This window comes from Equus caballus, chromosome 22 (genome assembly GCF_041296265.1).
Source record: "Equus caballus isolate H_3958 breed thoroughbred chromosome 22, TB-T2T, whole genome shotgun sequence".
Lineage (NCBI taxonomy): Eukaryota > Metazoa > Chordata > Mammalia > Perissodactyla > Equidae > Equus > Equus caballus.
This window is the reverse complement of record NC_091705.1, coordinates 38,594,242-38,619,496: the sequence shown is the minus strand read 5'-3', so window position 1 is coordinate 38,619,496 and position 25,255 is coordinate 38,594,242. Positions and strand designations below refer to the sequence as shown.

At 44.5% G+C, this 25,255-nt stretch overlaps 2 protein-coding genes, 1 long non-coding RNA gene and 3 other non-coding genes across 11 annotated transcripts in view; 1 reads left to right on the top strand and 5 right to left on the bottom strand.

Annotated features, from left to right (window-relative positions):
• Positions 1–1,749: 1,749 nt before the first annotated feature.
• Positions 1,750–3,008, bottom strand: LOC102150519 (microtubule-associated proteins 1A/1B light chain 3 beta 2-like). The gene is made up of 2 exons (XM_005604774.1): positions 2,894–3,008; positions 1,750–2,108 (listed from the first exon to the last, which is right to left on the bottom strand). Exons 1-2 carry the CDS (start codon positions 3,006–3,008, stop codon positions 1,750–1,752), a joined length of 474 nt encoding a protein of 157 aa, XP_005604831.1.
• Positions 3,009–8,852: 5,844 nt separating this feature from the next.
• LOC100071401 (uncharacterized) lies at positions 8,853–13,124 on the bottom strand. Its single transcript, XR_289279.4, has 5 exons — positions 12,909–13,124; positions 12,460–12,576; positions 11,102–11,166; positions 10,642–10,729; positions 8,853–9,050 (listed from the first exon to the last, which is right to left on the bottom strand). It is a non-coding gene; the product is annotated as an uncharacterized lncRNA (long non-coding RNA).
• On the bottom strand, positions 10,867–10,958 carry LOC111770084 (small nucleolar SNORD12/SNORD106). The gene has a single exon (XR_002803028.1). It is a non-coding gene; the product is annotated as a small nucleolar SNORD12/SNORD106 (small nucleolar RNA).
• LOC111770086 (small nucleolar SNORD12/SNORD106) lies at positions 11,243–11,333 on the bottom strand. Its single transcript, XR_002803030.1, has one exon. It is a non-coding gene; the product is annotated as a small nucleolar SNORD12/SNORD106 (small nucleolar RNA).
• On the bottom strand, positions 12,643–12,733 carry LOC111770085 (small nucleolar SNORD12/SNORD106). The gene has a single exon (XR_002803029.1). It is a non-coding gene; the product is annotated as a small nucleolar SNORD12/SNORD106 (small nucleolar RNA).
• The window catches only part of ZNFX1 (zinc finger NFX1-type containing 1), a 25,540-nt gene continuing 13,393 nt past the window's right edge, over positions 13,109–25,255 (top strand). Inside the window, exons 1-4 of one of the 6 annotated variants that reach the window (XM_023626716.2) lie at positions 13,109–13,626; positions 15,590–15,704; positions 18,083–19,891; positions 24,120–24,251. In XM_023626716.2, the coding sequence (XP_023482484.1) occupies positions 15,644–15,704; positions 18,083–19,891; positions 24,120–24,251 (2,002 nt within the window). In that variant the 5' untranslated portion in view covers positions 13,109–13,626; positions 15,590–15,643. Of the gene's footprint in view, positions 13,627–13,730; positions 15,015–15,547; positions 15,705–18,082; positions 19,892–24,119; positions 24,252–25,255 lie in introns of those variants that run through there. The other 5 variants (XM_023626715.2, XM_001503563.7, XM_023626717.2 and 2 more) reach the window with 5 other exon arrangements.

The following is a 25,255-nucleotide window of genomic DNA, read 5'->3' as shown; positions in this document are numbered from 1 at the left end:
TGTGACACCCCACAGACAGGTGGTGTGGTTCCCTGACTGGGAAACGAACCCGGGCCTTGGCAGTGAGAGTGCTGAATCTTAACCACTAGACCACCAGTCAGATGAAGAATATTCCTTTTTTTTTTTTTTTGACAGTTTTTAGTTGTGCCTTTATTCACTTTAGTTCGTTAAAAATGTACTTGCTTTAAAGATGCTATAAATAGAGTGATTACCCACTAATGTGGGATGGAGCCCCCTCCCCAGCATGGTATTTTTATTTTTTTAAAAAGCAGAATTTCTTACAGGAATATTATTGGTCACACAGTAGTTACAAGAATGTCCGATATAATGATATGTACAGTTGAAACAAGACAGGCTGATTAAGAATTTACATAATGTAAACACATACATATTAAAAGTTAGCCACGTGGACAGAGGCAAGCAGCGGGAAGAGTGGTTGATGGGAGGTTGGGGGCTGAGGGCCCAGATGCAGTAATATTGCTTTTCCCCTCCATTACCGACAATAACTTCCACTAACAGATACAGCTATTCCACACATCTAAATACACAAAAGCAAATCGTGACCTGCTGCATATAGACTCTAAGTGGTCCGTGATATGCCCACGAAAACAGGAAATATGAACCCCATGCAAGTAGTAGGAAGCATTGTCCATTTATTCTAGTTGGACTTGGAAATGTTTAATTCTTGCCGTTAACATCTGGAACAGCATATGTCTCCTCTTGCTATGTTTTCTTCACAACTGACACGCTCTTAGTGGGGAATTCTGATGGTTGCTCGACCTAATAGTGACAACTGAAACACTCTTAAAAATGTGGTGACTTTTTAATAATACATTTTCATCACACACTTAACATAAAACATGGGTCATCTGCAGCTTTTAGCCAACAGGGAGAGGAAGTGCATCTGAATGTCAAGGCTTTCAGTTTCAGAATTCTATAGTTTCCACCACTGTCCTTAAGAATGAAACTGATACCGCTGCTTTTTATTTACTCAAGCAGGCTCTAGTATGAGCTCTTAAGCGATAACCAAAACAGAAGAAATGTCATTCTTTTTTTCCCTGGGCCTTTTGAGAAACTAGACCAAAATTATAAATTATTCAAGCTTCCTACTAAGCAGTGGTGCTTTTCTGGATGTATCTAGCTAGAGAACAAATCAAAGAAGAACTTAGTGCAAGAGCATCAACGTGGGGTACGCTTATCAGGAATCGGGAACCTCATACAGAGTTCAGAGTTTTCTCATACACCATTTATCCCGATTTTTGCCAACTATTATGGCAAAGGCATTTTGAGGGCCCTGTGCTCGACAGCTTATGCTCGCAGATCCTCTTGCAGAGATTTCTCTAGTTGAGTAGAAACCCTTCCATAAAAAGTCGGCAGGTTCTCTGAACCTAGAGAGGAAACAATGTCTCTGAATGCTCAAATTGCTAGTTCCTATTGGGGAAAGAACATTAAAATAACTTGAAGGTCTATTTTATTGGCAACTCAGAATGCAAAGTATTTTATTTTTAAACTTCTAAATTTGAAAACAAGACAGCCTAGGTAAAATAATAATAGTTTTCCAAAGCGGAATGTGCTCATTTGGAGCTCAGTCTTTCTGCTTTAAGTACAAAAGCAACTTCCTAGAACTCCTGGTTTTGCTGTTTTGATGCTCTGTCGTTAGATGAACTGATCGCTCTCAGTTGCTAACATCCCTTTGTTTTTCCTTGGTAAGGGTTTAAAAAATTCTAGAACAGACGCATTTGTCTAGTCTTACTCTGACAATTTCATCTCAAATGTCTCCTGAGAGGCACATATCATATACCGGAATCCATCTTCATCCTTGTCACTTTCATACACTTCAGAAGTGGGTGTGGACACGCGCACCATGCTGTGTCCATTCACTACCAGGAAGAAGACTTGATTAGCGTTGAGCTGTAAGCGCCTTCTCATTATCTTGATGAGCTCACTCCTGTTGATGTGATCAGGCACAAGGAACTTGGTTTTATCCAGGACAGGAAGCTGCTTCTCACCCTTGTATCGTTCTGTTATCACTGGGATTTTGGTAGGATGCTGCTCTCGGATAAGTCGGACATTTTCTACTCTTTGTGTCGCCGGGCGGGGTACCCCACCTGGGGCCCCAGGCCGGAGGAAGTGGGTCCTTGGGCCCCCTCAGGAAAGAATTCAAGCGAGAGCCACAGAATAAAGTACAAAACAGTTTTAGTAAGCAAGACTTAGGTAAAGGAAAGGGAGAGGCCGCAGAGAGCCTGTGCTGTGTCGGAAAGCAGAGAGACAGCTTTGAGCTGGGTTGAAGGGGATTTTTTATGGGACTTTAAAAGGAAGTGGATGCAGCAGCTGGGGATGGGACCCCAGGATGCGTGATCAGCTGGCTGATTGGTTCTGGAAATGTATGCTCAGTTTGTGGTCCCGCTGCAAACCGAGTGGTTTCCAGCAGGCGTGGACGGGCTGCTGACTTGCTCTATGTTACAGGATGTGTGGCGGACTTCAGGCGGGTGTGGCTTCCTTTATGTGCAGACTTGTGTCACCTAGGGCCCCACCTAGCCCACCAAGATGCCTGTCTCATTTATTCCGAGGTGGAGGAGGCTGGGGGGGGCAGTGAGGCCGGTGGGGGGTGGGGGGGAGGTGATCATCCCAGCTGCTCCAGGCAGCAGCAGCGGGTGGCCAGAACAGCTATTCCTAATTCAACACTTACTCTGTGCCAAGTGCTACACTAAGCATTTTGACATATCTCCTTTGATCCTCACCGGATCCCAAGAGGAAGGTAATGTTGTTATGGCCATTTTATAGATGGGCAATCTAAAGCTAAGAGCAGGTAGAAGTCACAAGCTGTCTGCCGGGAGCTAGGACTAATCACAGGCTCAGAAGCATTTGTGAAATTGCTCTGCTCCCAGCCAACAAGGAGCGAGGTGCAGGGGCGACAACATCACCTCCGAGCTGGAATTCTGGAAGATGGTCTGTGAATCCCTTGTCTTTCTCCACAGCCTGTTGGGAATGCCTGTGATTTCATTCATGGTCTGAAGCCAAAGCCTTTGCAAGGCAGCAGAGCATAGAAATTAGGGGCCCAGGATGGAGTTCAAATCCCAGCTGTCGCTTCCAAGGTGTGTGACCTCAAGTAAGTCACTAAACCTTTCTGAGCCTCAGTTTTCCTATCTATAAAATAGGATAGTAAGGAACAGGGTTGGGAGGCTGGCCCGGTGGCGCAGTGGTTAAGAGCACATGTTCCTCTTCGGCGGCCCAGGGTTCACCGGTTCGGATCCTGGGTGCGGACATGGCACCGCGTGGCAAGCCATGCTGTGGTAGGCGTCCTACGTATCAAGCAGAGGAAGATGGGCACAGATGTTAGCTCAAGGCCAGTCTTCCTCGGAAAAAAGAGGAGGATTGGCAGATGTTAGCTCAGGGCTAATCTTCCTAAAAAAAACAAAAAGGAACAGGGTTGGGCTATAGATTAAAGGAGATAAATAATTAATGCAATATTGCACATGGTAAGTACTCCATGAACACATTTCTTCTTCTTCTTCTATTTCTCCAACACAGACTTTATCCTACCTCAAAGTGGCAGGAAGATTTCTTTAGTCACTAAGAATTGTGTCCCTACTATGTGCCAGACCCTGGGCTAAGCACTTTACAGACATAATTTTATTGAACCTTACAACTCTCTAAAGTAGGAATTATTACGAACCCCATTTCACAGATGAGGAAACTGAGGCTTAAAGAGGTGAAGTAATTTGCCCAAGATCCCCCAGCTAAGAGGACAAAGAAGTAGGATGAGACTGAAGGATCAAACGTTTGGTGGGACTGAAGGTAGGGAGACAGGATGCAAAGAGTTTGAACATTTAAGGCCCACCGTTGCCCCTGGAGCTCAGGGAAGCAGTGACAGCAAAGCCAAGAGACTTGAGGTGAGTGGACGCTCTCTAGGGAGCTTCTCTGGCCCCTGGCTGTAGGCATTTGGGGCCACTTCTGACCTCAGAGGTGTCTCGCCAACAAGGAAGTCCCACAAAAGCATTTGAACTTTTAAGAGCCAGAGATTGACTCCTCCCTGTATCCTTAGACTGTATTTAAGTAATTGGTTGCAATTAAGCCAAGGGTTACAAACTCAAGAACCAGATTTTTTTGAAGAAGAAGATTAGCCCTGAGCTAACTACTGCCAATCCTCCTCTTTTTGCCGAGGAAGACTGGCCCTGAGCTAACATCCGTGCCCATCTTCCTCTACTTTATATGTGGGACGCCTACCACAGCATGGTGTGCCAAGCAGTGCCATGTCTGCACCCGGAATCCGAACCGGCGAATCCCGGGCTGCTGAGAAGCAGAACGTGAGCACTCAACCACTGTGCCCAGGGCCAGCCCCAAGAGCCACACTGACAGGGTTCAAGTCCTGGCTCTGCCACTTACGAGCTGTGTTGACCTTAGGCAAGTCATTTCACCCTGGAGACTGTTCCTTCAACTGTCAAATGAAGTTAAGAATGCAACCTGTCTCAGAGGATTGTTGGAAGAATAATGTTTTATTACATGGAAAGAACTGTTGTTCAATAAATGTTGGCTATTCTTACTATTATCACTACTACAGGGGCAGGGATGTAAAGAGGGAAGTGGAATGGTGGAGACCGTGGGATCTGGAAAGCCCAGTACCTGCCCAAAGGGATGGGCATTATTCAGTCACAGCCAATTATAACCAGGCAGGAAAACGGGTCCACTACGGCCAGATCTTCCAGTTTTCCATGAGAAGCCGCACTGGCGTCCTTTCAACTCTCCAAACACAACATCCAACTGGTATGTTTTTGCCTCCACTGGCCTGGAGCATTCCATCCTGCTGATATTCACACCACTCACTCCCTGATCTCTTTCCGCTCCATACTCAAATGTTCACCTTTACACGTCCACATCTATGCCTTCCACCCCCTTTAGTTTTCTCCATTGCATTTACAATTAAATAGCATACTATTATTTATTATTGTTTTTCCCTCCACTAGCAATCATCTCCCATGTGGGCAATAATTTTTTTTTTTTTTTACTATCATATCTTCAGCACCTAGAACAGGGCCTGGTACATGGTAGGTACTCAATAAATATTTATGGGATGAATTATGTGAATACATTCTTTCTTCCTTTATTTTTTTTTAAAGATTGGCACTTGAGCTAACATCTGTTGCCAATCTTTTTTTTTTCTTCTTCTTCTCCCCAAAACCCCCTAGTACACAGTTGTATATTCCAGTTGTAGGTCCTTCTGGCTCTGCTATGTGGGACGCCACCTCAGCATGGCTTGATGAGTGGTACTAGATCCGTGCCCAGGATCCAAACCAGCGAAGCCCTGGGCTGCCGAAGTGGAGCACACAAACTTAACCACTCGGCCACGGGGCTGGCTCCCATTCTTTCTTTAAGAAACATTCTGTGGGCCCCAAAATGGGTGTTTGGGCTGCCAGCTTGTGAACGATGATTCGAAGAATCATTTAGTCATTTTCGCCTTATGGAGCATCTACTATGTGCAAGGAATAGGTCTAGAAACCACAGGGGACGTAAAGAACAGAAAACACTCCTTGTTCTAGTAGAAGGCAGTGAGTTGGAGAGAGAAAAGGGGGGGCTTTGGAGTCAAACAGGGCAGAATCTTGAGGAGTAAAGGAACACTTATAACTCTGCTTGGAACACAGAAAGAGCTTCCCAAATGCTTGCTCTCATGTAGAGCTGGGGAACCGTGGCTCTTTGAGCCCTAATTCCTCATCTGTGCAATTGGGATAAGAATCATGCCGGTTCTGTCCTCACAGGGCTGTCTGGTGAGTAATGCAGTGTGCACGTCAAGTGACTTAGCAGAGTCCAGACACAAGGCAGGCGTCTGATTCACTCTTTCACTTAACAAATATTGATTGAGTGGCCTACCACATGCGATATGCACTGTGCCACGAGCTGCGGAGGGGCCACAAAGGAGGCAGAGATGCTACCTACGTGGAGTCCTGGATTAATGAGGGGGAGACACACCATAAACGAATATGCTATATTACTACACATACAATGCATACGTACTATATATGCATAGGCACTATTTATTAGGCAGTGATCAGTAATACAAAGAAAAATACAAGGTAAGGGAATAGAAAGTGGCAGGGAAGATTATTCTAGATAGGTCCCCAGAGAAGGGGACATTTGAGTAAACACCTAAGAGACAAGGAAGGAAACCATGCAAAGATCTAGAGTGCCTAGGGCTGGTCATTCCAGGCAGAGGGAACAGCAAGTGCAAGGATCCTGAGGTAAGAGTGATCCTAAAGTGATGGAGGAGGAGTCAGGAGACTGAAAGATTGAAAGAGAAGTGTGGAAATTAATAAAAGAGGGGCTGCCCGGTGGCACAGCAGTTAAGTGTGCACGTTCCATTTTGGCATCCTGGGGTTCACTGGTTGGGATCCTGGGTGCAGACATGGCATCGCTTGGCAAGCCATGCTGTGGCAGGCGTTCCACATATAAAAAGTAGAGGAGGATGGGCATGGATGTTAGCTCAGGGCCAGTCTTCCTCAGCAAAAAGAGGAGGATTGGCAGCAGATGTTAGCTCAGGGCTAATCTTCCTCAAAAAAAAAAAAAAAAAAGAAACCTTAACTAAATCAGAGTCAGGAAGACCTATAGGGGGAGCTCTCATGCCCTATCATACATGGTCCACTACACCAAAGAGGAAAAGAGATGGAAGCCTACATCTTCAACAGGAAGTACAACTACTTTACTGAAGGGAGATTTCTCTCCCCACCTAGACACAGCCCAGCCAGAGATGCAGATGCCTCCCTGAACTGTTACTTTCCCCCAATGGACTTTCCTTTAGAACAGCGCCTCCCTACTCCCCCTTCTTCTCTATATCAGCAGCTCACCTTTGTTTTCTGAATTTGCCTATGGTTCACCATAGCATGCACATCCCAAGTTTCTTTTGGCTATTCCTGAATAAACTTGTTTTGAGGATAAAATAAGAGGCTAATTGGCTTTTTAAGTTAAGAGAAGGGAGACGAGGTCAGACTGTAAGGGAGAGGAGGTGCAGGATATTGACTCTGGCTTTTACCCTGCATGAGGTCTGGAGACCTTGGAGAGTTTTGATCAGGAAAGGGGCTTGATCTTTGGTTTTCAAGATCCCTCTGGGTGCGTAAGAATAGACTATAGCAGGCAATGGTGGAAGTAGACCAGTTATCAAAGCTTGGGTGGTGGTGGCTTGGATCAGGAGGTAGCAAGACGGGTGAATTTCAGATGAATCTTGAAGGGAGAACCAATAGGATTTGCTGATGGCTTCACAAGGGGAATGAGAGAGCAAAATGTCAAACTCCAAAATTGTTGGCCTGAGCAACTATACTGACAGTGTTGCCAACACTGGGGATAAAAATGATTGTGGGAGGTGCAGCCTTGGTGGCAAGAGATCAGTCTTGGAAATGTTAAGTTCAAGTTGAGTGCAAGAAGGGAAACACAAGACAAACCTGGAAATGTAGGTTGGGGCCACACATAGAGCACTGAATGTCCTGACAAGTAGCTGAGGAAGTGAGTTGGCTGATGCAGTTAATGACGTGCAAGAGGTCAAGCCCATTACAGAGAGGGTGTTTGATTATGGAGCTCTGTATTTACTGTTGGGTGAATTATCCCCCAAACTTAGTGCCTTGAAAGATATTTAATCTCCTTTTCTGTAAATTGGGAATCCAGGCATGGTTTAGGTGGGGCATCTCAAGGTCTCAGACATCAAGGTGTCAGGAAGGATTCCAGTCCCCAAGGATTGACTGGGGAAGTATCTGCTTACAAACTCAAGTTGGGGCAGAACTCAGTTCCCTGCACACTGTCAGCTGGAGGCCACTGTTTCTTGCTGTGGACATCAACACAGAAGCTTGCTTCATCAAAGCGAGCAGGCCAAGGAATGGGGAAACACAGGATGGGAACTAGCAAGGCAGACATCTGTTATAACCCATCTCAGGAGTGACAGCCTCTCTTCTGCAGCTTTCTATTCACAGGAAGCACTAGGCCCAGCACACTCAAGACGAAGGATCACGTCAATACCAGGAGCCATTTTAGAATGCACAATACAAACGGCCAGTTGGGGCGGGAGGATGCAGAACACTGGAACCCCAACTTTCTCAAGTTAAGACTCTCAGACAACATACCTCAAAACTGTGGTGGGGAAGGGGGACAGGAGTTAAATGAAACCAAACTGACCATGAGGCATTAAACCTGTCTGGGATTTTCCATCGTTAAACATTAAACGCCTGCATAAATGTACAAGTGTGAGATCTGCCCTCCACCTATTCTTTACCCCTGCTGACCTCTGTAGACACTTGGTTTATAGAGAACCATTCTCGGTGCTTCTTTATTTCCAATGACCAAATACAACAGGACTTTGATTTAAAGATTTTTTCTTCTTTCTCCAGATAGGAAGGCTACAAAGTTGGAAATTTTAATAATTGAGGGGCTGAGCGTTGGTGCAGCAGTTAAGTTCGCACGTTCCGCTTCTCCGTAATCCCGGGTGTGGACACGGCACCGCATGGCAAGCTATGCTGTGGCAGGCGTCCCACATACAAAGCGGAGGAAGATGGGCACAGATGTTAGCTCAGGGCCAGTCTTCCTCAGCAAAAAGAGGAGGAATGGCAACAGTTAGCTCAGGGCTAATCTTCCTCAAAGAAAAAAATAAAACAGAAACTTTAGTAATTTAAAAAGTTTAGGAGCCCCCCGTGGCTGTGGGGTTAAGTTTGAGTGCTCTGCTTTGGTGGCGCAGGGTTTTGCTGGCTCGGATCCTAGATGCGGACCTAGCACCACTCACTGAGCCATGCTGGGGGGGAATGTCACATAACAGAGCCAGAAGAACCTACCAACTGTGTGTAGGGGTGCTACAGGGAGAAGAAAAAGACTGACGACAGATGTTAGCTCAGGTACCAATCTTTAATAAAAAAAAAGTTTAATAATAATCCTTGATTCTTCAAAATGGGCAGTTTTCAACTTTGTAGACAGTTCTCAAGTTATACAATAACCTTGTGGACAGATTCAACCACCTTTCTCAGGTAAACACAGGGTCAATCTTTTTCAAGAGTCCTTGTATTCCAACTCCAGTTGAGAAACACCTTAAAAGACAGACAGATTACAATCAGTACTTCATTCTGATGTAAAGGGCTACTTGTTTGGGATGTGGAAGCAACTGGTTAAGACTTCAGGTGCATAATCAAGTACCAGACCAAGGAGACTTCCCGTCTCAGGAGTCAACCTGTCTCTTCAGCCCCTCCTTGAAGCCTGTGTTGTACCTGATGTCAAACTTTTCATTCTCAATCTAAACGCTTTCTATCACAGGAAATACAGGTAGAGACAAATCAACGACCACACCAAAAGGTTTTTAGTTGACTCTAGAGGGACATGATACAAAGGAATGCATACACAAGAGACACTTTAGGGACAAATGGGACATGTGAATACAGAGTGGGTAAACAGATATTAGGGAACTAGTAACATATTATCAAGGATCAGTTTGGAGAACAGTCTAATTTCTAGATTAATTTAGAGAAATTCAAATGAACAATCTGGGGATTAAGGATTATAAAACAAACGACTTGCTTTCAAATAGCAAAAACTATGCATTTATAAGCAGACAAAGAAAAAACTTTAAATTTAAAGTAACAAGCAATCATTGACATTAATTCCAACTCTTCTGCATGTTTGAGATTTTTTCATAAATTGGGGAATTAGGAAGCACATCTATTATTGCAATCACCCACCCTATACTCAAGGGCTGGAGGAAAGCTGACTGGTGTTGCTCATTTCCCCCTCCATCAATTAAGGATACTAGGCATGGCAGGGAACAGTGTAACTCAGGGACCATTTCGGCAAAAGCAGCCACTAAGTTAACAGAATTAAGGGCTGTACAGCTTAAAGGCATACAACCAAGGCCTGCCTGATTCAATCAGACAGGTCTGCCTTAAACGGTTCCCTTAATCAGCAAGGCTATCTGGGGAAATAAGTTCCAGTCACTAACCATCAGCCATGGAGGTGCACACTGCCTAGTACCCAAAGGATACAGAAAGGGGCTGTTAGTTTCCATTTTAAAAGATGGGGGCAGGAAACGTAGGCTTAAATAGCCTATCTCCTTGACTTGCTGACTTTGATGAAGCAAGCTGCCATAGTGAGGCAGCCCAGGCAGCACGGAAGTGACGGTGGCCTCCAGCCAATAGCTAGGAACTCAATCTTTCAAAAATTACAATCCATTTGAATCCCAATTGGAAAATGACTAGATTTCCTTATCTTGTAATACACCTGCCAAAGCAGAAATTAACTGTTTATTTTTCCTTCCTTGCAAGATCTAACAGTACCAATAGCTCAACAGTCCTGCTAAGGACTTAATTCTCCCCTCCTGTTTTATATACCCGCCTTGGGGGTTATTGACAAGTGGGCGAACACCTATCCTGGGGGCTGCTCTTTCTTCCTGAGGAAGATTGGCCCTGAGCTAACATCCGTTCCCATCCTCCTCTGTTTTCTATGTGGGACGCCACCAAAGCATGACTAGAGCAGTTATGTCCGTGCCCATGATCTGAACCTGTGAACCCCAGGCTGCCAAAATGGAGCATGCGAATTTTAACCACTACATCCTAGGTGGCCCCTATTCTGGGCACATTTAATAATCATTTTATTAGGGGACTGACACTTGGGTAACACCATTTACCTCACCTGTTACAGGACATACTGAATCAAGTCGAGAGGAAGATCAGGCTGCAGCCAACCTTCTTCCTGCCCTGTGGCACACATGGCTCCTGACCTGCAGGAAGTTAACAGATGAAGCCAAGATGAATGACTTGAACGCTGGGGGGTAAAACCCAATCCCACCAAAAAACCTGAGAGAGAAAGCAGTCTGCTAGTGGCAAGCAGAAAATGAGGACAGAAATTATCACTGGGGCCAATGCATCAGACAAAACTGGCTAATAGTTCAGTGAGATCAACAGGGTCGATCTGATGGGGAAAAAAGTTATGTCATCACCTGCAGTGGCCAAATTGGAATTAGAAAGTAGAACACAAGGTGGGTATGCCCATCTTTTCAGAGAAAAGCAGTTACTACCTCCTCCGTTCTCCAGCTCCTGTCTACTCAGCCACGTGGGCATGGGCACTTAGGAGACATGTGGACGTCACTTACCAATCCTTTCCCACTCCCAGATTCATCCTGGCCCATTCCAAGTGTGCTTTCTGCCAACAGCAAACCTGAGATGAAAACACCAAAATGTGAGCTCTGATCAGCTAGATGCCCAAGAGAGTAGCGGACAGAGGAGCTGCTCAAGCTGGCATATCAGACAGAAACTGGCTTAGAGAAGTTAGATCAACATGGTCGATCTGTCGGGGAAAAAAGTTCAGTCATCATATATGCCAGTAGGAAGCTCTTGGCCTCTACAAAAAGAGCTCTGAATCAGGACTAAGATTTTGGTGGTCCACTTTCATACGAGCAGAATCTTTCAATACTTGAGCACTTCTGTGTCCTATTGTTAGAAATATGAAACTACCATCTAAGAAAAACATCCCTGCCTTCTGAGGGTACGTGATAGAAGCCAGAGTGACGGGCAAGAGCTGTGGGGAAATGGTCAGCTTTTTCTAATGGGAGACGTGACTGCAGGGTTGTGACCAAGTGTCAGGATGTTACATTTTAATGTGAGAGGTCATCACTAAAAACCTGACTAAAAGGAACACTCTGGGACACAAAGTTTACAAAAAAATGTGTCCCTCAAGTCTGCCCGCCATAAGGCGTCATTCCCGGACTCAAGCGAATTTAATTAAATGCTAGGCAGCTGGTAATTAGTTTGAGTGGCTAAGTCAACAGAAACACACATTTGGCTTTCCTTTAGAAAATGCCCCATTAGGGGCCGGCCACGTGGCCGAGTGGTTAAGTTCGAGCGCTCTGCTGCGGCGGCCCAGGGTTTTGCCAGTTCGAATCCTGGGCGGGGACATGGCATAGCTCATCAGGCCATGCCAAAGCGGTGTCTCTGGTGCCACAACTAGGACCCACAACTAAAAACACACAACTATGTACCAGGGGGCTCTGGGGAGAAAAGGGGGGAAAAAGCCACATTATCCATCCACTTGGAAATTTAAGGGCACGAGAAAGCTGTTTATCAAGAACACAATAAGGAACAGCATCTCAAGGTGTGCTTCTAGAGGTATTAAACCAGGTATTAACAGAGTATTAAAAAGACTCCTAAGTCTTTAACACCTAGACCCCTAGGTGCAAAAACAAATAATAACACCTATTCACTTTAGAAAGATAACTCCATCTTGGAGAATTCTTTCTCTTAAGCCTGTTTCTTCACCAATAACATTTAGGTCCATTTTTGAGAATTATAATAAAATGAAGCATCCAGAAAACCTTAAAGAACACCTAGCACCTGAAAGATGCTTAACAGAAATTAGCTACCATTAGCCAATTTATTCCCAAATTCGCCTAGCGAACTCAGAGGCTCCTCAGAGCACACGTTTCCTACAACAGCCCAGGAGACAAATGCTTACCCCAGAGATCAGGAGACTGAAGGCTGTAGATGTCTACACGGCGTTCTCGTCGAGGCCCAGCAGCGACCCCCTCCTCCAAGATCCATTCCGTACCCTCTGACCACGCTAACCTGCGAACTAACAAAGAAAGGGCATCGATCGCCATCTTTCCACGGTCGAAAGAACATAGCCGGGCCTTGTAAGGCTGGTGCATCAGAACTAACTGGCAAGTGTTCAACGACATCAACACTGTCGATCTGATGGGGAAAAAAGTGAAGTCATCCTTTACACCAGCCAAGGACTCGTCGGGTCCGTACATATGGCGAGGGTTGTTCCAGCTCTAACTGACCTCCCCCACCGCCCTACGGCCTATTTACGCTGAGAGCACAGGCAGCCACCGGCAAGGGCGATGGCAGAGGGAAAAGGAGGAACAGAGATCTCGAAGCGAAAACAGCGGCGTCTCCACTCACCACACACAGCAGTCAACCCGGGTTCCCAGGGTAGGACGCCGTCGGACTAGGAAGCACCAGCGGAAGACTACCAAGTAAGGTGCCGCAAACACAAAAGGACTATAAGCGTGGCGGCCCTCCCTTATATAACCAGAGGGGGCTCTCGCGTCTGCGCACTGGGCCCTCGGCGCTTCCCCATCAGCCCCGCGCCGCGCGGGGCCATCTGGGAAATGTAGTCTCCGAAGGTACCTAATGGTCGTCAAGGAAGCTCTAGCCTGCCCCTTTCCCGTACGCACGGGGCCAGCCGGGCTCGTCGGCCTCGCCGCCATGTCGCGCTTCACACACACCAAGCCGCCCGCCGGCTTCCCCCTCCTTTGGAGATGGCTGACGTCCGCGAAGGCCTCGGGTGCTGTTAACTCGGCCCCCGCAGGCCCCTCCCCTCAGCCGCGCCCGCCTGCGCCCGCGGGCCCCGCCGCCGGGGGGCGCTGAAGCGACGCCCACCGGTCGGCCCGCCCCGCCGAGCCCAGGGGTCCGGCCCCTAGCTCGCCGCCCGGGGCGCGCTCCTCCTCCTCCGCCTCCGCCTCCTCCGGTCCGCCCGCCCAGCCTCTCGCTCCGCCCCGTTTCTGCGGGGAAGGGAAACCGAAAGTGCGCGGCGCCGGGCGGGGCCGGGACCTGCCTGGGCCCGAGCCCGAGCGCCAGTCCGCGGCGGCGGCGGTGGCGACAGGACGCGCTGGAGCCGGTGAGTGACCGCCGCCCCGCGCCCCGGCCCCGCACCTGCTCCCGCCGCCTGGCCCCCGGCGCGCGCCGCCCCGCTACTGCCTCTGCCGCCGCTTCTGCCCCGGCGCCCGCCTCAGCCCCGCGTCCCCGTCACCCGCCTCAGCCCCGCGTCCCCGTCACCCGCCTCAGCCCGGCGCCCCCGTCACCCACCTCAGCCCCGCGTCCCCATCACCCGCCTCAGCGCCGCATCTCCCCTCAGAGCCCACATCACTTAGCGCCCCCATCACCCTTCTCAGAGTCCCTGTCCCCTCTCCTCAGCGCCCACCTCCCACCCCAGCGCCCCTCAGCGCCCCCGTCCCCGCCTCTGCCCCAGCGCCCCCGTCGGAAGCCTCACTTTCTCCACAGCCTCCCCCCATCTCCCTCTGTCCTCCCCTCCCCTCATCTGTCCCCCATCTTCTAGAAGCACCCTCAGCGCCCGGGCTCCCCGTCCCCGTTTCCCGGGCCCCCCTCCCGTCAGCCCCCTTCCGCCCGAGGCCGCGTTCCCCTCAGCCCCCGCGCGCCCGGCCCCCCGCGACCCCGTCCTGTGCCCGTCAGGACCTGCCGGGCTGCTGGTGCCGGCCGCGCCTCCGGCCTCGCTCGCCGCTCTCAGGACCCTGGAGACTTCCCCGAGCCCGAGCTCCGGCCTCCCGCGGCCGCCTCTGCCCTCCCGCCTGCGATGCCCCGTTCTCCTCGGAGGTGGCCCCTCTGCCGGCGTGACCGTCACTCCTTTTCTTTCTCCTGCCCTTTAGGCCTGGATTCCCCAAGAAACCCACTGTGGTCTGCCTTTCTCATAGCATTTCCTGTTCCTCTCTGCTCTTCTCTGGCCTCTTCTTTCTTTTTTCTTCCCCCTCTTTTTATCTCAGAAAATATCTGCGTTTCTGTTTTAGTGTTTTTCAACAACAGGAAGAAGAGACTTCCCCCTCAGAGAATTTTTTTTATGTGAAAAAAAGTCTAAATATTAAACCTGCACCACGAGAGCCGAGTGCGATAAGATGAGGGAAGGGAGTCACCAAAAATATTCCCCGCAGGAAGGAAAGGGACTCCTTTTTCTGATGAGGGCACACAAGCTACTCCTCATATAACGCCAAGTCTCTTCACAGTTTCCAGCTGTGAATATTTTAAAACCCAGTGAGAAGGACGGTCTCAAAAGTCCCTTTGCTGAGGACTCGCAGTCACCTACTCTTTCCGTAGCCCACATGATGTGTGTGAGTGGACTGAGAAGTTCCCTTAAAGGGACTTCCTCTTCCTCTTACAAGACCACTGTCAAAAATCATCACGGTAGAAGAAAGAAGAGGAAAGAACTGCAGATTTCTAGCTGGTCCTGAGGAAACAGCATCCCATAGGTGCTAAGTCTCCTGGTTATTGAAACATGTAATTTCTTTCTCTTGATTCAGTGGAGCGAAGGGCTTAATCAGGTTGGCTGCATTCCAAAGAGCAGGATAAGGGATAACTGCTCGCTAATTATTTCCAAACTATAGAGTGCTGTAAGTTGTAGAATACTATATAAGAAAAGTGCTGGATGGGGTGGTAAATACATGGTTTTTGGATTAACAAAAATGTACTTTCTATCCTGGCAACAATATTTGCCTGCTTTACTGGGGAGGAAAATGAAACCTAGCAACTGATTAAGTAACTTGGCTAAAGGCGTAAACCAAACAGTAGTTTTGAATAGGAATAGATGACACTCCCTCTTCCTCAAGAAAGTGCAAGGATAAAGGGAAGGGGGAATTTGATCCATTGAAATCACCTAAGTTGTGAATTTAATGTTTTATATCATAATTGGGCGTTCACGGAGTTGAACACTTGTGACCATGTTTAAAATCTGTTTTTAGTGTTAGTTAACAAATCATTAACATATGAGGCAAAAGGATTGGCTTGATGCTGTTTGGGTTTTTTTCTGCTAGATGCTGTGTTTCAAGGGCACTGATAACTCTCCATCTGTGCAGATTTCCAGATAACTGAAAGTAATAGGAACGTGGAGGAATTCAGGTGACTCGGACATGGAGGACAGAAGACCTTGTCCAGAGGCCAGGCCCAGGAATCCCCATACCAACCACAGAGGTAAGTAAGGTTTTCTACCTAAGGGGAAAGAAATTGAGTTCCCTGTGGATTAGCAGGCCCACCTAAGATTGGCTGCATCTCTTAAGTATAGAATGGCTTATTCCTTAGCTACAGCATAAATGACTCTGAAAACAGACAGCCCTTCCCTTTCCCTAAGAGAGCTGATGAATGAATGAATGCAGTTCACTTTAGCAAAGGTAGTGATGAGGTATCAGAAATGAAAATAACTCTATGGTTTAGAGCAGCACTATCCAATAGAAATATAATGCAAGCCAAAAACATAATTTTTAATTTTCTAGTAGCATCATTAAAAAAAGCAGAAGAAACAGGCGAAATCCATTTTAAAAATTTAATACTAATTTAATAAAATGTAATAGTTGTCCTGTTTAAGCCAATATATCAAATATCATTTTATTATAATAATTGAATATATTTTATTATAGTACTTTAATAATTTTAATATTTTTATTTACACCCCAGATACTCAAATATTATTTTAAGATGTTATCAATATAAAAAAATATTATAATGAGTATTTAACTTTTTTGGTATTAAGTGTTCAAAATTCGGTATGTTATTTTACACATTAATTCAGACTAGCCCTTTTAAGATGCTTAATAGCCACACATAGCTGGTGGCTACGTATTTGATACCTCATGTGTGGAGTCCTAGTCACCTAAGCAAAGTTAGTTCCAAAAGCATCACTCTACTGTCGTCATTGTTCTGTTTGCAGAGAACCTTCTAAAATAAAACAACCAAATAGATACTTGCTTTTCCCTAAGTTTGCAACATGTTGTCCGAGTTTTAGCTGTGGAACAAATGAAGAACTGTAGACTTTTATTTTATGAGCTATGTGAATGTTGAAAGAATGAGAAACTATACAATTTTCTGTTCTTCCAGAACATTGAATCTTCTAATCAAATCAAAATATTAAAAGTAGAATTTTCTTTTGATATCTTGGGAGTTTGAAAAGTAAATACACAAGTAACAATTATAAAAATTTAGAGTTCAGTAGCACAGTATTTATATTTTACCAAATATCCCTTCTGTTGTCATTAAAATTTTCTCTACAAAGTGCAAAACAAGGAAAAATGTACATAAATGGATTTAGCATGTGATATCATGAAATGGTGTCATTATCTTGCATATGATGTGCATTTGAAACTTTCACAATATTTTTTATCATCACTTCATTGTATACAGTCTTATATTGTTTGTTTGTTTTTAATATCTCCAAGTCGTTGTGGTAAGTTGGGTCAGCTCCAGAATCAGTTTTAGAGGAAAGGAAAGTGGAAAAAACTGGACTTGGGTATGTTGGCCAAGGTCACTTATGAAATGTGTGGGAGATCAAGGAAGACAAGTTTGGCTTCATCCACAGGATGATGTTAGCTTTCCTGTGTGTCCTGGATGTCTCCTCCCTCTCCCCATACCTTCTTGTCTGAGGGTTGGTAATAGATAAGTATCATGTGGATGAACTTGTGCTGCAGAAAGGAGGAAAACTTAAGTTTCATTTTTCAGTTTCCTGAATCAGAGTTTTAGTTTCATTTTTCAGTTTCCTGAAACAGAACTTAAGTTTTGTTTTTAAGTTTTCTTCAGTCTATTAATTAACTGAAAAACATCTCGGTAAAGGAAATTCCACCTTCCCTTTTGCCATCTGATGCTGGGTAAAGCTTAAGAAGCACTTCACTTTATAGTTTTATTCCACTTGAGGCCTCTGTTGCCTATGACATGTGTTTAATTGTTTAGTGGCAGAACCACTGGCCCGAGAAATCAATAGGGTATTCCCAGTAGAAAATTATTACTAGTGCTATTACTAGTAACTAAATTAATGAGAGCTTTTTATGTGTCAGGTACTATACTAAGCATCTTATAAACATTTAATCTTCACAACAACCCAGATACTGAGACTTAGAGAAATTATACAACTTGGCCGAGGTTATACAGTGAGGAAGTGCCCAAGCCAGGATTTGAACCAGGTCTATTTGGCTCTGAAACTCATGCTCTGACTGTTGTTTGGTACTGGCAAGAGACTAGAAACAATAGGCTGATCTTTTTGACCCCCTGAAACAATCCCAGCTTTTGAGGATTAAATGAGATACTGCAAGTATTTATTCTCTAGCATGTATTAGGCACTCAACAAATGTTTATTCCTTTTCCCTTTTGTACTCTCTGCAGAAACAATATTTTTATTAATACATACAGCAACCACAGCAATCTATTTTACATTTATTACGCAGCTTGGTAGGAACCTTTTTTCCCTCCAAATAATACCTAAGCTCCTTAGTTGTTTTGGAAAATGAGAGCATGTTCATTGTTGTCCTGTTGGATTTCCTTGCACCTTGATTTTTGTGCTTAACCAATATTCCCGTTGTGTTTAGGGCCTCTGGATGGAGAGTTACCACCAAGAGCTAGAAATCAGGCCAATAACCTACCAGCCAATGCTCTCAGAGGAGGAGCCAACCAGCCGGGAAGGCATCCAAGGGCCAACAACCATCCTGTTCCTTACCAGCAAAGAGAAGAGAGGTTTAGGGCCATAGGCAGGAACCTACATCAGGGAAGAAGAAACCGTGAGGGGCACACCAATGATGAACCTAGAGGCCAAAGACATGGTCAGGAGAATGACACCAGGCAGAGAAATGGCACCCAGGAGGGAAGGAACCGCAGACCACCATGGTCTGATGAAAACTTCCAGCAGTGGCGGACCCCCCACCAGAAACCTGCAGAACAGCCACAGCAGGTGAAAAAACTGGGCTATAAGTTCCTAGAAAGTCTTCTGCAGAAAGACCCCTCTGAGGTAGTTATCACCCTTGCCACAAGTTCAGGGCTGAAGGAGCTCCTGTCTCAATCTGTTATGAAATCCAACTTCCTTGAGCTCATCTGCCGGGTTCTTCGCAAGGCTTGCAGTTCCAAAATGGACCGCCAGAGCGTTCTCCATGTCTTAGGCATATTGAAGAACTCCAAATTCCTCAAGGTCTGCCTGCCGTCTTATGTGGTAGGAATGACCACTGAACCCACCCCTGACATCCGAAATCAGTATCCAGAACATATTAGCAACATCATCTCCCTCCTCCAGGACCTCGTAAGCGTCTTCCCTGCCAGCTCTGTGCAGGAAACTTCCATGCTCATTTCCCTCCTGCCAGCTTCTCTTAATGCTTTGAGGGCCTCTGGTGTTAACATAGAAGAGGAGACAGAGAAGAACCTGGAAAAGGTGCAGACCATCATTGAACATCTGCAGGAAAAGAGGCGAGAGGGCACTTTAAGAGTGGACACCTATACACTAGTGCAGCCTAAGTCAGAAGACCATGTTGAGAGCTACCGAACCATGCCCATTTACCCTACTTACAATGAAGTGCACTTGGATGAGAGGCCATTCCTCCGCCCCAACATCATTTCTGGAAAATATGACAGCACTGCTGTCTATCTGGATACACATTTCCGACTTCTGCGAGAAGATTTTGTCAGACCCCTACGAGAAGGCATTTTGGAACTTCTCCAAAGCTTTGAAGACCAAGGCCTGAGGAAAAGAAAGTTTGATGACATCCGAATCTACTTTGATACCAGGATTATTACTCCCGTATGTTCATCATCAGGCATTGTCTACAAGGTGCAGTTTGACACAAAACCACTGAAGTTTGTTCGCTGGCAGAATTCCAAACGATTGCTCTATGGGTCCTTGGTGTGCATGTCCAAGGACAACTTTGAGACATTTCTTTTTGCCACTGTGTCTAACCGGGAGCAGGAAGATCTCTGCCGAGGAATTGTCCAGCTCTGCTTCAATGAGCAGAGCCAACATCTGCTAGCAGAGGTCCAGCCCTCTGACTCTTTCCTCATGGTGGAGACAACTGCATACTTTGAGGCCTATAGGCATGTTCTGGAAGGGCTCCAGGAGATCCAGGAGGAAGACATACCCTTCCAGAGGAACATCGTAGAGTGTGACTCTTATGTGAAAGAGCCAAGGTATTTGCTAATGGGGGGCAGATATGATTTTACTCCCTTAATAAAGAATCCCTCAGCCACTGGAGAATCTCTGAGGAACACTGAGGACTTGAAACATCTGAGAGTTAATGTCTTAGACCCGAGCCAGTGGCCCTCAAAAGAAGCCCTGAAGCTGGATGACTCCCAGATGGAAGCCTTGCAGTTTGCTCTCACAAGGGAACTGGCTATTATTCAAGGACCTCCTGGAACAGGTAAGAGAGAATTTTTCAGAGCACATGACATCTGCCTGGTGAGATAGGCAAGGGAGGCTTGACTCTAGGTTTCTAGAATGTCTCAATTGGAAACATTCACCTGAAATGAGCATTAAACTTATTTATAAAGTAGCTGTTCATAGTGATTGTCCAGAGGGGACCCATGGTTTGCACAGTAATAGACCAAAATCACAAGGTTAGAAGAGACTGCTAAGGGGTCCAACTTAGGAAGATGCATTACCATCTGCTTCATCAAAGCCTGTATTAATTTGTTTGATTTTATATTACTTTAAATTAAATAATATCAGGTGTGTAATAATAGTCCTATGCCCCAAGTACTGTTTTACATACTTTACGTATGTTAACTCATTGCATCCTCACACTAACTGTGAGGTAGAAACCATTCCATTTTACAGATGAAAAAACTAAGGCAAAGAGAGGTTGGATAATATGTTGAAGCTCACACAGATGGTAAGTGACAGACCTCGGACTTGAACTCAGGCAGTCTGGCTCTAGAGTCCTGGTTCTGTCTACCACACTGTACTTGCTTCTCATGGAAATATACCTCCCTACACCCTCCTCCCCATGTGCCATTCTCTCATCTTACTCTGGGGTGATAACTACTGTTAGCAGTTTGATGTCTATCTTTCCAGATGTTCTCCAAGGTTAGCAATATGTGTATGTATGTATACATACCTATATGTATATGTTTACATACACACACACATACTTTTTCTATTTTTTTAATAACAAAAATGTGATCACGGGGCCAGCCGCATGGCATAGTGGTTAAGTTCAGCGTGCTTCACTTCAGCGGCCCAGATTTGCAGATTTGGATCCCAGGCACAGACCTACACCACTTGTCAGCCATGCTGTGGCGGTGACCCACATACAAAATAGAGGAAGACTGGCACAGATGTTAGCTCAGGACAAATCTTCCTCAGCAAAAAGGAAAAAAAAAATATCATGTTCTATATAGTGATCTACAATTTTTATATATATATTTAGCACATGTTATGGGCATTTTTACATTTGCTACACTACAGTCACATTTAGATATGTACCTCACTCTTTTTACACTGCCTGCATTCACTCTAGGATATGAATGTACCATAATTATTTTGTTTTGGTACTACACATAGTACCATAATAAGTATCCATATATCTGTATCTGTGTGTGAGTTTATCTACTTATTATTTCTGTAGTTTTTTTGCTAAAGTGGGAATTCACATTAATAGTTAAAGTAGATACTGCTGAATTATCCTCGCAGAAGGATATACCAAAGAAAAGCAGGAAGAGGTTTTTGAAAACCACTGATAAAGTAATGACAACTCATGATAAAAAATTAATGTAACAGAATGGAAAGTTCTTTCTGAGAAGAAACACCTATAATAATGGAAAAATATGCATAATGAAAGGGCTGCTTTCAGGGCTTAAAAAAAGGGCTGTGTCAGTTTGTACTCCCACTGGGAATGAAGTAGTGTTCCCATTTCCTTACATTCTTTCTAGCATTGTTGTATGTTATCAATCTTTTTTGCTGATTAGCAGTTTTTGCTGATCTGAGAGATTAAAATTTTTGGCTCATTACTAATTTTAATTTTATGTTTCAATAAAAAATGGTTCAAAAGTTTTAAAAAGTCCTTGTCTCCCTCCTCCCACCATCCTACTCACTTCCCTTCCCTAAAGCAAATAACGTTACTACCTTCTTGTTTATCCTTCCAGAGATGCTCTATGAATATTCAAGCAAATGCATACTTATATTTATTTCCCCTGACTTTCTTTTGACCCACTGTGCTAGAAACACTCTTCTGCATGTTGCTTTCCCCACTTATAAAATATCTCGGTGTGGGCCAGCCCCAGGGGCCTAGTGGTTAAGTTTAGTGCGCTCCATTTCAGAGGCCCAGGTTCAGTTCCCAGGCATGGACCTACACTACTCTTCTGTTGGTGCCCATGCTGTGGTGGAGGCTCATATACAGAAAGAGGAAGACTGGCAGTGGATATTAGGTCAGGGCAAATATTTCCTCAGCAAAAAAATAAAAATAAAATATCTTGATGATCCTTTCAGATTGGTACATAAGTAGCGTCTCACTCTTGTTTATGACTGCATGATATTCCATTGTATGGCTAGCTCATAATCTCTTTAACCAGTTCCCTGTGGAAAGATTTGCTAATATAAATAATATTTCAGTGAATAGCCCTTTTTTGAGGCATTTCACACACAAACAGAATTTATCCAAAAGAGAAATTCCTAACTGGATCGAAGAATATGTGAATTTGTAATTTTAATAGATATTCCCAAATTGCCCTGTTGAAATGTATATCACAGTGGTTAACTTGTACTTATTTAATTAAGAATGAGATTAAATATCCTTTCTTGTTTTTATTAACTGTTTATATTACTGCTTCTGTGGATTGCCTTTTTGTATTTGCCCGTATTTCTTTCGAGTGGCTTCTTTTTTTTTATTGATTTGTAGGAGCTATTTATATATTAAAAATATTCATGTTGCAAATAATTTCCCCTAATGTTATCACTTGAGTTAGGATTCTTTAGTTCTAAGTATAGTAATCATTTCAGGCTAGCTTAAGCCATACGCACACAAACGCACGCACGCGCACACACACACAGAGCTACTAGGAAAGAACCTATGAGTACAAGGGGGAAGTAGTGAAAGGGGTCACTTTTGAGGTGGAAATCCCAAAAAGTATCCATTCTGAGGGGAAGGAAGCAGTGGGAAGGGATAGAGTAAATATTGAATTATAAAGATTTTCTTTTCTCCTGAGGTATCCTTATCCATCTAGTCCTGCAAACTAGAAACCTAGGAGTTATCCTTTTCTGCTCCCTACCCTAGCCAAACTATTATCAAGTTCCAATCAATTTTACTTCTGAAACTTCAGTCTGCCTGCTTATCTCATCTCTACTGCTGGAGCCAGGCTTCAGTCTTCACTCATCTAGAAGGTGGCAGGAACCTCTGAACCAGTGCATCCCTATTCTGTCTTGTCCACTCTTACCCAATTGTCACTTCCCAAGGGAATCCTCTTCTAACCTCATTGACTAGGCTGGAATCCCAATTACATGTTTTCTTGGTACCATGTATTTCTCCTTTCCCACATTTATGATTTTACATTTGTTTATGTGATTAATTATCTTTCTCTTCTATAAGTCTATAAAGTCCAGGAAGATAAGAACGATGGCTGTTTTGCTCAGTACTGTATTTTGTGCACCTAACCCAGTGCCTGAAACCTATTAGGCACCCAGTACGTATCACTTGAAGACAAAAAAAACAAGGAAGAAATTGTTATTTATCATTATATACTGAAATCTTTGGTTTTCTTTTATCACTCCCTCACTCAACTTTGAGTTTTTTTGATGACAGTGGCTACCTTCTCAGCCTGACACAGTGTAAGAATTTAGCTATTTGCAGACTTAATTATTGGCCATTTACTAATGAGCCCATAACTCTAACTCCAGTGTTGATTTCTGTGAGTTTTTCCCTGCTATCACAAAGGCAAGTCTACTTTGGTATATTAAAAGCATTTCTAAATAATTTGCCACGTGAGATTGGAATCAATGTATATGTCCATCAATAGGAAACTTGGAGAAAAAATACCTTACAGCTGTGAAAACAAAAAGGGAGGGGATTCTTTTTTTGTATTGATAGAGAACCACCTTCAAGATCCATTAAGTGAAAAAAGCAAGATGTAAAACACTGAAAATAGTCTGCTATTTGTATTTAAAAAAAGAAAGGGAGAAGGCTAGAAAAAGAGTATATATTTGTATTTGTTTGTATATGGATAGAATGACTCTCTGTAAAGTTACACAAAATACTGTTAACATTGATTGCTTCCAAGAGAGAAACTGGGTGACTGGGGGACGGAAGAGTGAGGGGGCTTTTCATAATACAGTTATGCGTCACTTAACAACAGGGATACATTCTGAGAAATGCAAACAGAGTATACTTACACAAACCTACGTGTTCTAGCCTACTACACACATGCACTGTATGGTACTAATCTTATGGGACGACTGTCATATATGCAGTCTATCGTTGACCAAAACATCATTATTCAGCACATGACTGTCTACCCATTTGTGCTTCTTGGATTTTAAACCATCTCAATGTGTTACCTTAAAATTTTTTTAAATAATAATAATTTGCTATAAGTAAGTAATTACTACTTTTAGAAAGTCTCCAAGTTTTTTAACTCTCCTTTTTCCTTGTTTTCTAGGCAAAACCTATGTGGGTCTAAAAATTGTTCAGGCCCTTCTAACCAACGAGCCTGTTTGGCAAATTAGCATCCAGAGGTTCCCCATCTTGGTTGTATGTTATACTAATCATGCTTTGGATCAGTTTCTGGAAGGTAATGTCTGTAGGCAAAATTGTTCTCTATCAAGACATTTAGTTGAACCATCAGCAACTTCAGTAGCTTTCTATTGCTCTTTGAGTAAAGTTCACAGTCCTTACTGTGACCTGCAAGGCTGTGTGTGGTCTGCTCCAGCCTAACTCTGAACCTTTTTCCCTAACTCCAGCAACACTGATTGTCTTCACTTCCTTGAATTCCTTCAGCTTCTCCCTTGGCCCATGCTCTTCCCTTTGCCTGCAATGCACTTTTGCTCTCTCCTTCTCTCTCCATCTTGACCCCATCCTGCCTGGCTGGGCTCTGACTCTTTCTTCAAGTCTCACTTTAAATCTCTCTTCAGGTGGACTTTCCCTATTGCCCACAGATGAGGTTAAGTCTCTTTATATTTTTTCTTCAGAGACTTAGCGCATATGTAACAATTTATTTGCATGTGTCTCTAACCTAGGCTATAAACACTGTGAGGGTTGGTTCTGTTTCTTGCTTTGTTCACAGATCCTGGCACGTACTAGGCACTTAAAAAATATTAATTGTGGGGCTGGGCCTGTGGCCGAGTGGTTAAGTTTGCACGCTCCACTTCAGTGGCCCAGGGTTTTGCAGGTTTGGATCTTGGGCGCGGACATGGCACTGCTCATCAAGCCATGCTGAGGCGGCGTCCCATATGCCACAACTAGAAGGACCCACAACTAAAAATATACAACTATGTACTGGGGGCACTTTGGGGAGAAAAAGGAAAAATAAAATCTTTTAAAAAAAGAACTAGTTGTATTAATAAGTATACATATATCTTTTTTGCTTAGAATATTATTTCCCATCCTTCTAAATCCTCCTTTCACCTAGATTAAATCTTCCTTATTCTTGGAGTCTCAGTTTAAATATTAGATCCTCAAGAATTAGATCCCTACCCCACCCAAATTAGATAAGATCCCCTGTCATATACTTATAGCATCGTGTACTTACAGTACTTACTGCACTTAGCACTATTATGATAAGTTGTTTAATGCATG